Source organism: Ambystoma mexicanum, chromosome 5p, assembly GCF_040938575.1.
Source record: "Ambystoma mexicanum isolate Mex_15411 chromosome 5p, UKY_AmexF1_1, whole genome shotgun sequence".
In the NCBI taxonomy this organism is placed as follows: domain Eukaryota; kingdom Metazoa; phylum Chordata; class Amphibia; order Caudata; family Ambystomatidae; genus Ambystoma; species Ambystoma mexicanum.
The window spans coordinates 920,892,210-920,908,134 of NC_090930.1; the positions used below are offsets into that span (position 1 = coordinate 920,892,210).

The 15,925-nt window shown below is 42.9% G+C and overlaps 1 protein-coding gene across 2 annotated transcripts in view; it reads right to left on the bottom strand.

Annotated features, from left to right (window-relative positions):
- The window catches only part of RAMP3 (receptor activity modifying protein 3), a 1,283,291-nt gene that overhangs the window by 504,801 nt on the left and 762,565 nt on the right, over positions 1-15,925 (bottom strand). Inside the window, exon 4 of one of the 2 annotated variants that reach the window (XM_069613344.1) lies at positions 8,158-9,872. The exons of the other annotated variant lie outside the window; for it this stretch is intronic. Within the exon in view, the coding sequence (XP_069469445.1) occupies positions 9,809-9,872 (64 nt within the window). The 3' untranslated portion in view covers positions 8,158-9,808. Of the gene's footprint in view, positions 1-8,157; positions 9,873-15,925 lie in introns of those variants that run through there. 2 annotated transcript variants of the gene reach the window in all.

Below are 15,925 nucleotides of genomic sequence, written 5' to 3' on the forward strand. Positions count from 1 at the left end.
AAATGCGTATTCTCAACCCTGAAACATATAGGTTTGCCTGCTTTAAACGTTGAACATGTCCTTTATGGGTGTCTGTCAATATGTTACTTCCCTGCTGCCCATCTTACATACGAAACACCAGAACAATTAAGCCCCAAGCGCAAGATGCCGTCAGTTTGAACTAACGAAAAACTGAAGACAATCTCATCTTTCAGCGTGTGCACAACAAATCTGACCCCAACGTGACTGAACGCGCAACTTTCTGATCATGGGTCAGACACGCTACCATTGCGCCACGAGGCCCATAGCAGCCTTGTGTGCGTGACCATCTGCAAGCCCAGCAGATAATCGTCACCCCTAGCTGCCGTCCCCTTTCCGACTGCTGGCGCTTAAAAACATCATCCCTCCTTCACAGGCGACGTGGTTGCCGAAAATGCTGTAAACCCCATTAAAAACATGTTCTGCCCAATGGCGCCTATCTCACAGAAATGGCTAAACAGCATTATATGCCCCTACCACGCTCCCGGTGCACCCCTTTGTTGCTGGTGTGACCCAAGCAGAGCCCCGTTCGCGTTTCTACAATTACCCTGTCCCTTACCCAATGCCGCCTTGTTGCCGTACGAAATCTCACATTCGCTGGAACCATTCTGTCTGAACTGGAAGCCTTCTTCTACTGGAACGGAAACACGAATTTCATGACGAACCAGCAACACGAACAAAACGAAAAATCCTTCTTGGCGTCGGCAGGCGTCCTTCTGCTGCAGGCTGTAGTCTGTGCAGCCAGCGGCCGCCGCTTATATGGGGCATGGCCCACCCCTTTCTTTTGTTGCCCTTTCGAGGGCTTTCCCAGTGCTTTTGGCGCATTTGGGCTTATCCCTCCCCCTAACCCAGTTATCGGGGTGTCTCCTCCAACTTGTTCTGTCTTTCCGTTGTCACCTTCATGACAGCCATCTATAAATCCGGCTGACGGGAGGACACCTGACACATGACGTGATTTAGATCATAAAACGTGAATGGAAGTGAGTTCCAATCTGTTTAAAGGAGCACGGACAACCCTTAAAGGGGAGATGTCCGCAGAGTTGTTGAAGAGAAAGAAAAATAACGCGGTGATGGTGAATATTTCAAACCTGATGTTAAATGTACAGATCTGTCCCATTCTGATTAGAATTACCAAAATGCAAATAAGTACTGACAAGAAGACCACACAGTCCATTATCTGCATTAGTGCAAAAAGATGCAAAAAATTTACAGAAGGAAATGACAGGCCCATCTAAAATACCACGTGGGGGTGAAGCCACTGACTGAGGATAGACTGGAGGGTCCCATCTAACACCTCTAAAAGATATATATAAGGCCTTCAGCAGATGGAGGGGTGAAATGTTGTGGACCCGAAACACAATCATCCTAAATTAATCTTATGTTACAATGTAAGTGGGGAATGCTAAATTAGGCGTAATGAAAGATGCAATTATCTATATGTCTGTTCTGAAATAATAGCTAATACAATCCTGCATTGTCTAATATACTTACAGTCCACTCAGGTATTGAATTCCAACTGTTCCAAGGCATTGAGACCTTTTTCAACCGTTTTAAGTTGGAAAATCCACAGTTGTTCTTTGTATGTTAGTCTATTTTCGGCCTGTGCAGTATTGCTAACTCTCATTTTTTCCATACAGAACCATGTGAACTGTTCTACGCTGTGACCTGTCTCCATATAATGGAGAACCAATGGCGCACTGAGATTGCGTGTTCTGATTTTAGATCCGTGTTCATTGATGCGTAAGTGTACCTCCCTTGAGGTTTTACCAATATACAACATTTACCAAAAGACAGTGAACAGCATAAATGACATTTCTACTCTTACAGGTGGTGAAAGTGCATAAGTCCTATGTCATGCCCTCACAACAAAAAGATGTTGTTTTCTTTGAATATTTGCAGGCCACGCGAGATGTACAAGGATAATGGCCTCTATCACTGAATTAAAGTTGGTATCTCTAACTGTATTACATTTAATAGATGTTCTACTAGCTCAAGTAAGTTTCTGTCTTAGATTTTTACTTTTCTTCAATGCAAATAATGGTGTTTGCGGTTTTACTTCCGTGGTATTAAGAATTTTCCAGTTTTTTCAAAATAATTCCCTTTTTAGCCACGCTGTGCTGGCAAAAAGTGGATGCGCACACCAACTGGTCTTGATGAGTACATTTGGTTTTGGGACTGAGCAGGGACTCTCGATTTGTAAAACATACTCTTTTTGTACAATGTTTGATCAATTTCATGGGTATCTGTATTTGCGAAACCTAGTTTACAAGACATCAGTGTGCTTGTTAAATTGTGTGATGTCAGTACAATTGCGTTGCAGATGCAAGAACATCCCATAAGGGAGATTTTGCAGTAGACTTTTAGGATGTTGACTATTTAATTGTAAGGTAGCATTTCTTTCAGTGGGTTTCCTATACAGTTCAATCTGCGGGATACCCGACTCATTAAAAATCAACAAGTCCAAAAAAGAAATTCTAGAAGTACAATAGTCAAATGTAAAGTCTATGTTGGAGTCCACCTGGTTAAGCCAGTCCACAAATAATGTCAGTGTTTCAACATTGCCCTCCCAAATAAGCAGTATGTCGTTGATATATCGACGATTTGGTTTCATCTGCTGAAAACACGGGTTGGTGTTGCTAAGTACACTGTTTTTTTCTATCAGAGCCATAAAAATAATGGCAAAATTAAGTGCAGCCCATAGTGGTGCCTTTACTTTGCAGGAAAAAGGTCTTGTTAAACTTAAAAAAACTATTTATAAGTACTAGTTCGGTACACATACTCAAAAATTCTGTATGGACATCATGTGGTAAAGTGCGCCTGTCTAGCATAGTTTGAAGGGTTCGTACCACTTTATCTTGGGATTAGTTAGTATAAAGGGCTTCAATATCAAGTGTCAATAGAATTTGCTTACTTGGATCGATTTCCAGACCTTCCACTAAATTAATAACGTCCCTGGTATCTAATATAAATGTGGGGGTAGCCATGGCAATCAGTTTGATAAAAAAAAATCTACATATTTAGATAAGGGTTCTAGAATTGACCCACAGCCCAAAACAATGGGGCATCACGGTGGGTTAGAGGTATCCTTATGCACTTTAGGGATGATATAAAAGAGCGGGATATGTTCTTCAGAAGGATTAATGAATTCAAATTCTTTAGTGGATAGATACCCTTCTTCTACAGCTCTTTCACTCAACAACAATATTTTCATCTTGATCATTACTGATGGATCTCTCAAGAGTTTTGTGTAGTGGCCTGGGATATCCAGCAATCTTTGGGCTTCCTGATCATATCATTTCACGCCCCACACCACAATTGGGTTGTCCGTGCTCCTTTAATCAGATTGGAACTCACTCCATTCACGTTGTACGATCTAAATCACGTGATGTGTCAGGTGTCCTGTCAGCTGGATTTATAGACGGCCATCATTTAGCATATCTGTGGACGGCGCTGTTACTGCCAGGACGTGCATTTTTCGGGCAGTCGTGTAAGCTTAACAAGGCAAGTGCAATTGTGGCTTCAGTATTAATAGTGACTTCTATAATTGCCATTTTGCTTAACCACAAAGGTGGACTGTCACTGTTTCAACTTGTTAGATATTCAGTGGGCACCTTTCCAACTTTATGCCATGTTAACAGCAGCCAGACCAACGTGATTGAGCATGCTTGATTTGCCTCGTGAAATAGATTGGACAATTAGACATGAATTATGTCACAGCGTTTGAACCTCCTAGCAGGCAGGTCTTTTCGCTGGCACGTTTAGGAATACTGTCCATTATTTCCCTTGCGACGTAGTAATGTAGGTGGTGTTACATTTACATACAGGATCTTTATAGTTTGCGCTGCAGCTTAGCTTTTTAGCAGTAGCCCACATTTCATTAACACCTGTCCTTCTCCAACATATGCGCACAAGAATTTACGCCTGTTCTGGCACTTAATATTTATCCGAAGTGGTTTCAGTAAATGGACCATGCAAATCAATTAATTACTATCATATTGGATGCTTACCATTGCTTCTGCAGGTTATTTGAGTAAATTGGGCTTGGCAATGTCAACTGATAGTTAAGCCATGAGCAGAACAAATGGTTCTGATGGCCACTTTGAAACGTAGATATAAGGCACGTGAGTGATGCCCTGCAGGTGTTTGTTGCTCTTAATTGGATGCATTTTCACTGGCTTCATTTTTGACCCATTCACTTCTGCAGACCTTGCCTAAGGGCTGCTAAATTGGAATATGCACTTTTGTCTACAAGTGTCACTTCAGGCTATTTTTCCTCTGCTGCATATTGATGAAAATTCCAATTGCAGCACTATCAAGTGGGAACATAAAATGATTTCTTCCTATGTGTGAGGTGAGCAGAGATTGGATTAATATTGTTTATTTATGCACTAGTGTGATCATTGACACTTCACAATAGTGACTGTTCCTTTTTTGCCCATCACAGACCCCTGTGCCACTTTCACAGACACTCCATTGCAGGCACACTCCTTTGTGTTCATGACACCAGTGGCTAAATGTCGGGTCAGTATTTAGCCTTGCTCTTTCTCCTCATTAAGCACTGCACAAGCAACGTCTTGCTTCCCCACCAGCGGTGCAGTGTTAGACGGTCCCCCATGGTGTCAGCCAACTTCGACGTCAGGGCACGGATTTGCCTGGTCTTACTCACCTATTGGCACTTCTATATGTGGGGCAGTGTTTTAATACTATTGAGTGTTCCGAGGTATGTGAGATTTGCACTTTATTTCTTGTTTCATCACACGCATTTTCAAGGTCAGTTAAATTTGGTTGTTGCAGGTGTTTTTTAACAATGAATTCTCTTTTTTTCTTGTTGTATTGTTTATTGGTTTTGAGTATTAATGTCAATGTGTGTACATTTTGTTTTAGTACACTATTTTTCCCTGATGAAGGCTTGGATTAAATAATTCCAACACGTCGAAACCGGTCGGTTACCGAAGATTGCTGGAGATGTGATCGAATGAACTGTAACAATTATATATCCAGATCCATTCCAATACTTCACATGTTCCTAAAATTCAGAAATATTATGAAATTCTCAATTTTTCCATGTCGCCATTTGAACGTCTTTTGACGTTTAAAACAAATTTTGTATGTATGTAATTTTTGTATGTATGAGAATGTAGGTCGGTGAATGGTTGAATTGATCATTGCAGTAATGTGGTTGGTTATCTGCATTGTTTTAAATGTTGTTCTTCCTGCAACTTTAATGTAATTTAGAGTGTTGATTCAAACATGATTGATTCATTTTTGTAAATTTTGGTATCAAGCTAAATAAATAATATTTTTGATACACAATGGGCCTCATTACGAGGCGGGCGGTAAGGGATTACCGGTACCAGTAAGGGCACCGGTACCGGTAATCCCTTACCGCTCTATTACAAGTTCCCTTTGCGGGTCCTCCCTTAATGCCTGGTTTTACCAGGTGTTAGGGACAGGACCCGCAAAGGGACTTTTGTGCTAATAATGGTACCGCAATTTACGGTACCGTTATTAGCGCCTTCCCCATTCCCATTGAGCCCTACGGGGGCTCAAATGGGAATGGGGAAGGGCCCTGGTGAATGGGGAATTACTGCCCCCGACAACCTTGGAATGGGGCGGTAATAACTCCATTCACCAGGGCAGAGTGGGTAAGGATTTGGAGGCAGCTAAAATATTGTACTTCTTTGGTACATGCTGCAGCCATTGCCTATGTGTATGTATGATTAGGTTCCTGTATTAACAACAACACTTGAATATAATGTTTTCTTTAGCTGAGAACAATCTTTAATACATTATGCAGTTTATGATAGATCTTCCAATCACCCTTGACATCTTCTAACCAACATTATAAATACTATCCCTTGTAGGGACTGTTCATCAAAATAATTTTAATATGTGATGCCATCAGTGATGTTATCAATAACATTTGTGATGTCATATTTCATGTACTGGGTGTTTGTCTTAGCAGTGTAGGGTCGTGGTGTGAGTTATGGTTGCTTAGCTTACCATAACTGTTGAATTTCTGGGAGTTTTCAGCTTTACTTGTAATCAAAACGTCCCTTTAACAAAGTGTTTAATTGAATTTGATAGGTTTTTATTAGTGCAACTTAACCATAACATGTTTTTTCAGTGACTATATATATATATATCACCTCCAATTTCAAGCAATGCCATATTGCTTGCTGAAGAAACCGCATAAAGGACCCCCAAAAGCAGTTTGGATTAGCTCAAAGTTCTTTTATTAAACATGACAAAGGATAAACCTGCTATGTTTTGCTGCCCACTGGGAGCTTTCTCACAAGTGTTACAGCCATCTCCAGTTGGGCAGCATATATAGACTCTACAAACAGCAATACAAGTCTGTAAATCTGTTCTTGCTTTCAATGATGTGAACATCCGGGGATATATTGTTGCAAAACCTGTCAGCCGTCTTTTAACATTTTACAATTTCATTTCCACTACATTTATGTATGGCCATTCAGCCAAAGATTTTCTATTAGACTACATATCTAAATATAAAATCAGACATTGATATCCAACATTCACATAAATGGCACATGTTATATATGTGCTAAAAATGAAATGCACTAGCATATACATATATATAGAGAGATATAGAGATCTTATGGGGGTTGCGACATCTCATCCCTCACCTCCCAGTTATTATTTATTGAAGCATTGAACAAACTAATTCACACAATGCAGTCAAAGGATGTACCTTTCATTTAGTACTAAGGACATTTTCTCAGATATTCAGTTTACAATTTTCTTATTCTTTTGATTCTCGTAGTCTGGTCAAATTCCGTAGTAAGTCGATTTGAACGCCCATAAAATGATATGCCGCATCCCCTCCTATGAGACATTGGGCCTCATTACGAGTCCGGTGTTAACCCTGCCGGTGCTACCAGCGGGTTGCCGCCAGACTAGTGTCTAGCTTGCTGGTGCCACCAGGACATTACAAGTCCTGTCGGACCGGCAAGCTATGTGCCGGTAAATGGTGTTCCCCATTCCCGTGGAGTCCCATAGGACTCCACGGGAATGGGTTCATGGAAACGCTGGCACTGTTGATAACAGTGCAGGCACTTCCATGAAGAGTCTGCCTACCATGGCCCCTGCTCCCGGTAGGGTCAGTCCTTTCCGGCGCAGCGGTCCGGCAGGCAAACTTGTAATTTGCTGGTCTGGAAACAATGGTGCCGGTGACCTTACCGGCACCCTTGTATCCGGACCGGCAATGCTGTAATGAGGCCCATTGTCAGCCATATTTGCTAACCTCTGCAGCTTTCCTTTGAATTTAAACTAAAAAGAACTGCATCACATGAAAAAGAAACTGATACCTGCAACATAAGTCCTGCTACTTAACATATGGGCCTCATTACCAAAGTTGGAGTTTGTTTCCTGATGAGTAGCTTGATCTAAACTTAGAGAAAGAGGACACCGATCTGTTGGTTTTACCAAAGTGTGAAGATTAAAGCCCTAACTACATAACATTAGCCAATGGTAAATATATAGAATGGATGGAAAGCCCAGAGGGGTGGATTCTAATAAGTAATCCCACTACACATGCCCAGCCATGTCCACTTGGCAGTCCACAGATTCAGCAAAGGGTAAAGCCTCTGTCTGATAGAGGGGGCATTGTGGTTTCATAACCCAAGGAGGGGGCCTCTGATACATCCTGTGCCCTATGTAAAAAAAAACAGTTAGACAGGAGCTAAAAGCTGGTCCAAAGCTCAGTGTTTTCTCCCCTAACACCCACCCACCTCCTCATAATAAATCAGCATACAGAGCTGGCAAAACGAGACATGGGGCAACATTAAGCATAGGGAATTGACATGGGAACTCCCACAAGTGACTATGCCCCAGCCGCTCGCCATACAGCAGCCATATCAGGCAGAAAGTACTGACAGTGGAGACTTGCCTTCCAGCCTGACAATCTGCCCAAGCACCACACGTTTAACATAAAGGGAAGTATGTATTGTTGAGCAGTAACCCAGACTAGTGCCAGGTCGTCCATGTTGCTCCCATACATATTATGGCTCAATGTTTGACCATGAATAAATATTCCCACTGGATCTTCCCATTCTTTACTTCCCAATCCAGAAATGAATACCAAACGTTAACTATACCAGTCTATCACTTCAAATGTAATGATGAAAGGCAGGTGAATGTAACATCTGAGCCTTTAACACCTTCACAAAAACGATCAATAACGAACGATAAGCAGGTCCTCATGCTGCTTAATCTAAGGGCTCTTTGATTTAAAGCATGCAATTGACAGAGAGAACATTTTCTGCATTTTACAATTAGAAAATATGCAGAACAAAGAAATACTTTTAGCACGCTAAAAATGTTGCATGATTCTCCAGCTTTATGTAATTTCTTTCTTCTCTTTTTGCTGTAGAACCACAAGCGTCTCCTTCCACAACTCAGGCACAGATTCTAAAGAACACTGATTGTTTCCGTGGTGCATAACCGACATTGCATTCAGTGATTCAACACAATGAAACAACTCATAATCCAAAGGCATTTCACAGTCCTCATGGACACAAAAAGCTAGCAGTTTCATTAACAATAAAAATAAATAACAGTTGCTGGCAACTGGCACTTGTGAAGGCATTACCCGCATGCACGTTTAGATTTACTGTGGCAGAGAGCGGGGCTTTTTTCCGTCCTGCAACGTTCATATATCTTAAACGTGTTGACAACAATAGATTACAATGGGACGCAACAGGCTAGTTTACACATGAACATCTTGAATAGGAAGGGAGAAATCCTTTAATGTTCCCTGCGGCACTCAGAGTGGTATTGCTTCCAGAAAGCAGAGACATTATATACTGCACTGTGTGAAATTGCCATCAATTAAAAGCTTAATGGACAACATATTTTCTAAATATTGATCCTAATGAAGCTGAAAAGCTGATGATCAGCTGAAGTCAGAGCCTTGGCACACTGTCTTCTGGCCATCAATGTTTAGCCTTTAGCCAGACCCTGCATATAAAATAAAAAAACTCAGACATTATAACAGATGCAGATTTGGCACTTAAACAACAGGTTTCCATGGTGACGGAAAGAGATGTATTTTGTCATCTAAAATAAGAAAAACACATATTCCTTTTCCTGTCTTGCCCACGCAGAGTCTTGGTCGTTGATGCTTTTCCCTCCTCGCAGTTAGATTTTGCGAATAGTATTTACCTGGGTCTTTTCGCCAAGCTGCTGACAATGCAAAGAGTTTGCAATGCATTGGCAAGGCACGTGCCCAAGATGAGCAGGTCCCCTTGCATCTCGCCTGTGCTAGCCTCATTTCGTAGGATTCCAATAGACATTGGGCCTCATCCCAAGTCTGGCAGGCTGGAAATAAGAGTGCCTGTAGCAATGTACCGGCACCCTTTCCGGACTGCCAGACTACGAGATTGCCTGCAGGGGCCGGATCTCCCGTTAGGTCTCACTTGCCGGGAGTACCAGCCCCTGCAGGCATGGTTTTCACGGGAGCACCGGCACCGTTAGCAACCGTGTTACCATTCCCGTGAAGTTTCCGCCAGCTGACATCCCGGCCTGTGGCACCGGGATATCAGGTGACGGAAATAGTGTTATGAGGTCGACGGCAACTCGCCAGTAGCACCAGTGGGTTACTGCTGACCTCGTAATGAAGCCCATTGTCTGACCTTCAAGGGAATGCGTCATCCATAAAGCTTTATTTTAACCTAGAAAAAGTCCTGTATCTTGGAGAATCAGTCGCTACACTCCTACGAGACAACTTCACTTGCAGTCTACCTGTACCTTCATATCTTCGTGAGGGTCAAATATCTGCAGAAATCTCTTGCTGTATTGGCCCCATGATGTGGAATAAGTTGCCTGCATCACTGCAAGATAAAAAAAGCCCTTTATTTTGGGAGACACTCAACACTTCTCTTCGGAGCATAACATTGACCTGGTTGGTTGGCAGGCTGAGCTATTGCCAACCATAGCCTATTTGCTGTTCATTCTTTACTGTTTGATAGCACTGCGATACCTACGGGTGTAGGTGTTGCGCTTTAAAAAAAAAACACCAACATGCATACATAAATCATTCACACAATTTGGTCAAATAAAGATATATAGTTAAAACTTAGGTCTCTTAGGGGCTGCTTCATGAATTTTTAGCAAAGTGACTTTGTACTGGTGCAAAGTGACTTTGCACTGCCAACAAACAACCTGATTCACAGAGCGGTGCAAGGTGTATTTTTGCAGTGAAAAGTGACTTTGCACTGACCTTGCACTTGTGCAAAAATACACTTTGCATCGCTCTGTGAATCAGGGTGTTTGCTGGCGGTGCAAAGTGATTTTGCACCACTCCAAAGTCACTTTGCAGCATGCTGAAAATTCCATGAATCGGGCCCTTATTTCCTCAGCCAATCATTTAGCCAATAGTCCACATTGACTCTACTTTCATATGAGTAAGCTCTGTGGTGTGTGCAGTTTATCAGTACTGGTTAACCTTATTCTCAGAAATGATTTGTTCTCAAGTATCACATTTTGAAATGTGAAGGCGTGCAATAACTGTCCATGTACCAGAATGTCCACCTCACTCCCAGATTCATTACAGGACGAACAGCCAGAAAAGCTTGCAGCCACCCATCTTATTTCAGATGAGTCCCAAGTGCACGAATGGCTGACAAATACACAGAAAGGTATCTTGAACCTAGAAACACTTGTGTACAGACACATTATAAATGCCATATCACATCATATCATATCCTCTCAGCCAGCCATACAGACCGAATCCAGTACATGTCTTCATAGGTATAGGGGAAGAAATGGAGATCGTGGATGGAAATATCTTGATGCACAGTCTCGATTAGGCACCAAGAAGCCACAATGCTGATGTCATTAGTGACACCACGACGTAGCAGCGTCAGTCACAAAGCACACTCGCTGTCCTACAGCGCATTACACAGACACACACTTGCATACATGATGAACCTGCTTACACAGTTCTATAGCCAGAGGACAGATACGTATACATACTGTCAAAGCTTTTATTATGTTTCTCATTAGCCAAATGCAGTAACGCAGAAACGCAAGGTGACAAGAGACTCTGAGCAGGCTTGCAGATGCTCAAAGAAATTAACCCTGTGGGACTACAGAAGTATATATGGATCCTGGTAGGAACATTTGTGACTAACTTATAAGTTACCTACCATAACATGAGCATGTAGAAATCATATTATGAGGTTGAAGGAAAATTACATAAGGCCTCAAGCCACTGAGCCTGATGTGAGAACAGCTGATTCAGGCTGCCCAGAGAGCAAAGCAGGCTCACAGCCAAGGTCAGAGATACACGGTCATATTCCAATCTTCAGATGAAGCTGCAGAGAAAGGGAATACATCCTCCTAAATGCAGACCCAAGAACCCAATGTTGTGGTCTCTAAGCACGTGATGCAGCCGAACAAGACAATGGGCATTCACCTGTGGTGGGAAAGCAGAGCCGGTCCCAGTAAAGCCAGATGAAGGAAGCAACAAGTGTTGCAACATCGGAACGCACTCTCATGTGAAAAGATGGTACACTACAAATTACAATGCAGACACATCATCTTTCACATCACATTGTAGAGGTGCACAGAGGCTGAGAAACAAATCGAGTTCTAGGCCTGGAGAGATCAGCTCAAACCAATCACAGCATGGAAAATCAGCGGTAGATGGCAAGGGGAATGAACCAATGGTAAGCCCAGTACTCTGCAACAATGTAATAGATTGTTTATTGGGGACAGAACAGGCCAGTCACCTGACATGCAAGGGGCAGTAGTATAACCTCTATAGGGTACCGCCATAGGTATTATTACTTGCAATACCCAAACCTCTGTGGTGATAGATTTTCCAGGAAAGGGCCCAGGTGATGACGCAATACTTGGACAAAACTGGAGTGCACACCATGGAAAGCTGAGAGGTACTGGAGAATCTTGATCGTGTTGTATAATCCCTGTGGGTTTTTGCAATAAACCGCAGTTCTAACTTGCCATTGGAGGAGTCCTCCGTTTATTCTGGGGAAGGGAGTTGGACCCTTGAGAGTCAGGTGGACCCGAGCCATCCTCTGGTATACCTGGGAAAACTACCCCAACAATGTGTTCAACTGTTTTCAAACCACACCACAATTGAATAAGACTCATTGCATTAAATAAGTGTTCTAAGCTACAATGCCTTTATTCCATTCATTTGTGCAATCTTCTTATTAGTTAATAGAATGGTCCCAATGTACAGATATTTTTATTATCAGAAGTGATCATTCTTATGGGCACTAGCATGTTGTGAAGAAAGAGGATCCTACAATGGCCCTCATTACGACCCTGGCGTTGGACCATGGTGCTAATAGCACCATGGTCCATGCCGGTAACTTACCGACTCCGCCATGGCGGAATGGGGAATTACCGCCCCATTCCGAGATTGGCGGGGCGGTAATTCCCCATGCCGCCATGGCCCTTCCCCATTCCCATTTTTGCCCCATAGGGCTCAATGGGAATGGGGAAGGCGCTAAGTACGGTGCCGCAATTTTGCTTAGCACCAAGGCAAAAAGCAGGCGTTAAAACCTCCAACCCGCAAAGGGACCTCGTAATCAGGCGTTAAGGGGTTAACGGCGCCGCCACCTTTTACGGCGCCGTTAACCCCTTAACGCCAGGGTTGTAATGAGGGCCAATGAAATTCTGGCTTGTAGTCTTCATCCATGTGTCACAGAATCATTTGTATTGAGTTACTCCCTGTACATTACTTACAAGTATGACTTCATATAGTATTCACTGTTCAGACCTCATCAGTATGTAGCCATACCATTATTTACAGCGTTGTTTGGGTTGATCTTTTATTCCCGGTCTTGGTTATCTATTCTCATTTTACATCTGGGCAATTCATTATGTAAAAGCTGCGATCATCTTAACAAGGGCCAGATTATATGTATGTATTTATTTGTTTATTTAAACTTTTCCCTTCATTAAAACAATGGAGCAGATAATTATAGCATCAATTTTGCTGCTTGTGTAATAGGAAATGGAGCAACCATAATTTTCTCCAATCTGTATCATCAAAAACACATTCAGAAGGGAACAAATAAGGGCTTGGGAGAGGTAGAATCTGCTCAAAGCCACTCAAAGTGGCTAACCAAGACAAATGCTGCTTCTTTTGATTCTGGATTGCAGAGGGAGTCTGTCCAGGGTTTTAGAGGAAATATTAGTCCTTTGTAGGCCACTCCCAGCATGGAAGGTTGCCAGTAAGCACTTGCAACTGTCCCACTCCCAGTGGGCAGGGTCTTGGGTTCCAGTGTTTCAGCAGCAAGTAGGCATTTCCAGCAAAGGTCATTACAAATGGTCTCCTGAAGTGGGTAGCGTGGGGGGGGGTGTTAGAGGGAGGTCTGGTTACTTCCTCTGAAATCCTTAACTTCACCCCAATGACAGGAGACTTTGAGCAGACTGATACTCCAGTTAAAGCATTCTTGAGTCCAAAGATGATTCAACTAAGGAGCGGGGAGGTGGTCTCACCGTTTTGTATAGTCATTTTGCCACAGCAGATTGGTCCAATTCAAGCCTTCTGTAAGAGTCTAATCCTAGCTGTTGTAACAGAGTTTTTGGCTCCTGAAGTAAATTTCCAGAGTGCTTTGTCTGCAGTTTGAAGTTGGGATGGTGAACAGGAAACAGAGGTGCCTAAATATTTCCAAGATAGCCGGCTTTTTCTACCCATTGTGCTGGGCGAGATTCTGACGAAGAACTGGCTCCCAAACTACTCCCTGGTGGTATTGCCTTTTCCTCTGAGAAAGTATCAAGCATTCCTAACACAGAACAAAATGAGCCTTAAGGGCAGGGCTCTGCAGCCTTTTGTGGTTTAACGCCAGCCCCGACAACGATACATAAAAGCTCTGACAACTGTAGGATGCACAGGAAACCAGTTGAAAATAATATAACATTAGGTGGTTTTGGCAATTTATAACTGCATTTCCTTGTGGGCCAATATTTCAAACCGAATATCGTTTTATATGTATACATAATTCACCTGCAGCCAGGCCTTGAAGGTACAGTTATACATAATTTCAATCATGGGTGCCCATCGCTATGGGCAGTCCATCACTGTAGTAATAGTATGGATTCCAGCAGCCATGGCACATTTAAATTGCTGAGATGTCAGCAGACAGAGTCCAGCGAAGAGAACACATGTGTAGTATACTTTTTTAAAATGGAGCATTTAGAAAGTTAGCAGAGATCACTTTCTAACAGAGAAAAACTAGCATTATTTTACATGTTACAAATTTAACAAAGCTTGGGTTTGCACACACAGACAGATTGGATTTCTCCACACATTCATTACTAATTAGTTACGTTCATACTAATGGATGGAGAGCTGGTATCATCCCTACATTGATGTTAATGATGTCAACCACATTTAGGGGCCGATTCATGGAATTATTTGTGTGGAAAATCAGGGATTTGTGTGCCAATCTGCTTGCAAACTCACGTTTGGTGATTCATGGAACCGGATGCATCTGACTTTTCCAGGACATCGCTGCGAGTGAACGAGTGACTTGCGCGAGACTCCAAGCAGAGTGTGGGCCGGGCCTACGCAGTGACCCAAATAGGGGCCAAACATGCAGAATGAGGAAGAACAAGGCGAAAATATGGCCTTGTTGCCACGGCCAAGCAATCGCACACCCATATCACTGCAAATACAACCGCAATCATGGATTTTGAACTTGAACACTGTGGGCCTCATCACGAGTTTGGCGTTAGCCCTTAAATCTAGCAGTGGCGCTGTTACCACCGGATTTAAGGGTCTGCCAAATCACGGCTTCGGCTGATTTCCCCCCAGCTCTGAGCTGGGGGGAAATCTGCCGAGATTTTGCCGATTTTCGGCGTGCTTACCGCCGGTGGGAAATCCGCCAGTGGTAAAAGCGCGACATTTTTCCCCATTGAGCCCAATGGGGAATGGAGCATTCCCGAATGGGCTCAATAGGGAATGGGGATTTCCTGTTCCACCAAACCTGTGATCCGGCGCTAATAGCGCCGGTGGGTTTGGCAGTAGGGCTAATAACGCAAGCGCTATTAGCGCCGGCGTTACCGCCCAACTCGTGATGAGGCCCTGTGTCGTGAAAAATCGCAAAGGCTAACCCCAGGACCCATATGCCACAGGATAGCATGTGCAAAGTCCAAAGCCCCATAGGAAAGAACGAATGCGCAAAACACTGATCATACATTTGACAGTACGTACAACTGAAGGGGTGCACGCAAGTTACAAGCACACATAACTTGCATGCCCTCTGTAAGTATGATCAGCACCACTCGTTACAATCAGCATCACGCAACTTACAATCAGCACCATTCAACTTACAGTCAGCATCACTCAATTTACAATCAGCATCACTCAACTTATCAACATCATCACTCAACTTACGATCAGCACCATTCAACTTATGATCAACATCACTCAACTCATGATGAGCACCACTCCACGTACGATCAGCATCACTCAATGTACGATCAGCACCACTCAACTCGCATGCCCTCTGTAAGTTACGATCAGCACAACTCAACTTTTGATTGGCATCACTCAACTTGCAGGCCCTCTGTAAGTTACGATCAGCACCTCGTAACTTGGGTTCACTCACAAGTTGAGTGTTGTTGATCCTAATTTACAGAGGGCATGCAAGTTCAGTGATGCTGATCGTAAGTTGAGTGGTGCTGATCATAAGTTGAGTGGTGCTGATTGTTTTTAGATTGTAGGAATAGATATGCTGTGTTTTTATTTGGAATTTATTCCAGAACATAAGAAATAGTAAACTAGGATATTGTGAGAAATTGTTACAACCACCCAACATGAGCCTTTTTTACTGCAATCACAACAGCTGGTACGGCATGTGGAAAGGGGGATCTGAAAACTACATTAGTTTAATATACATCACCT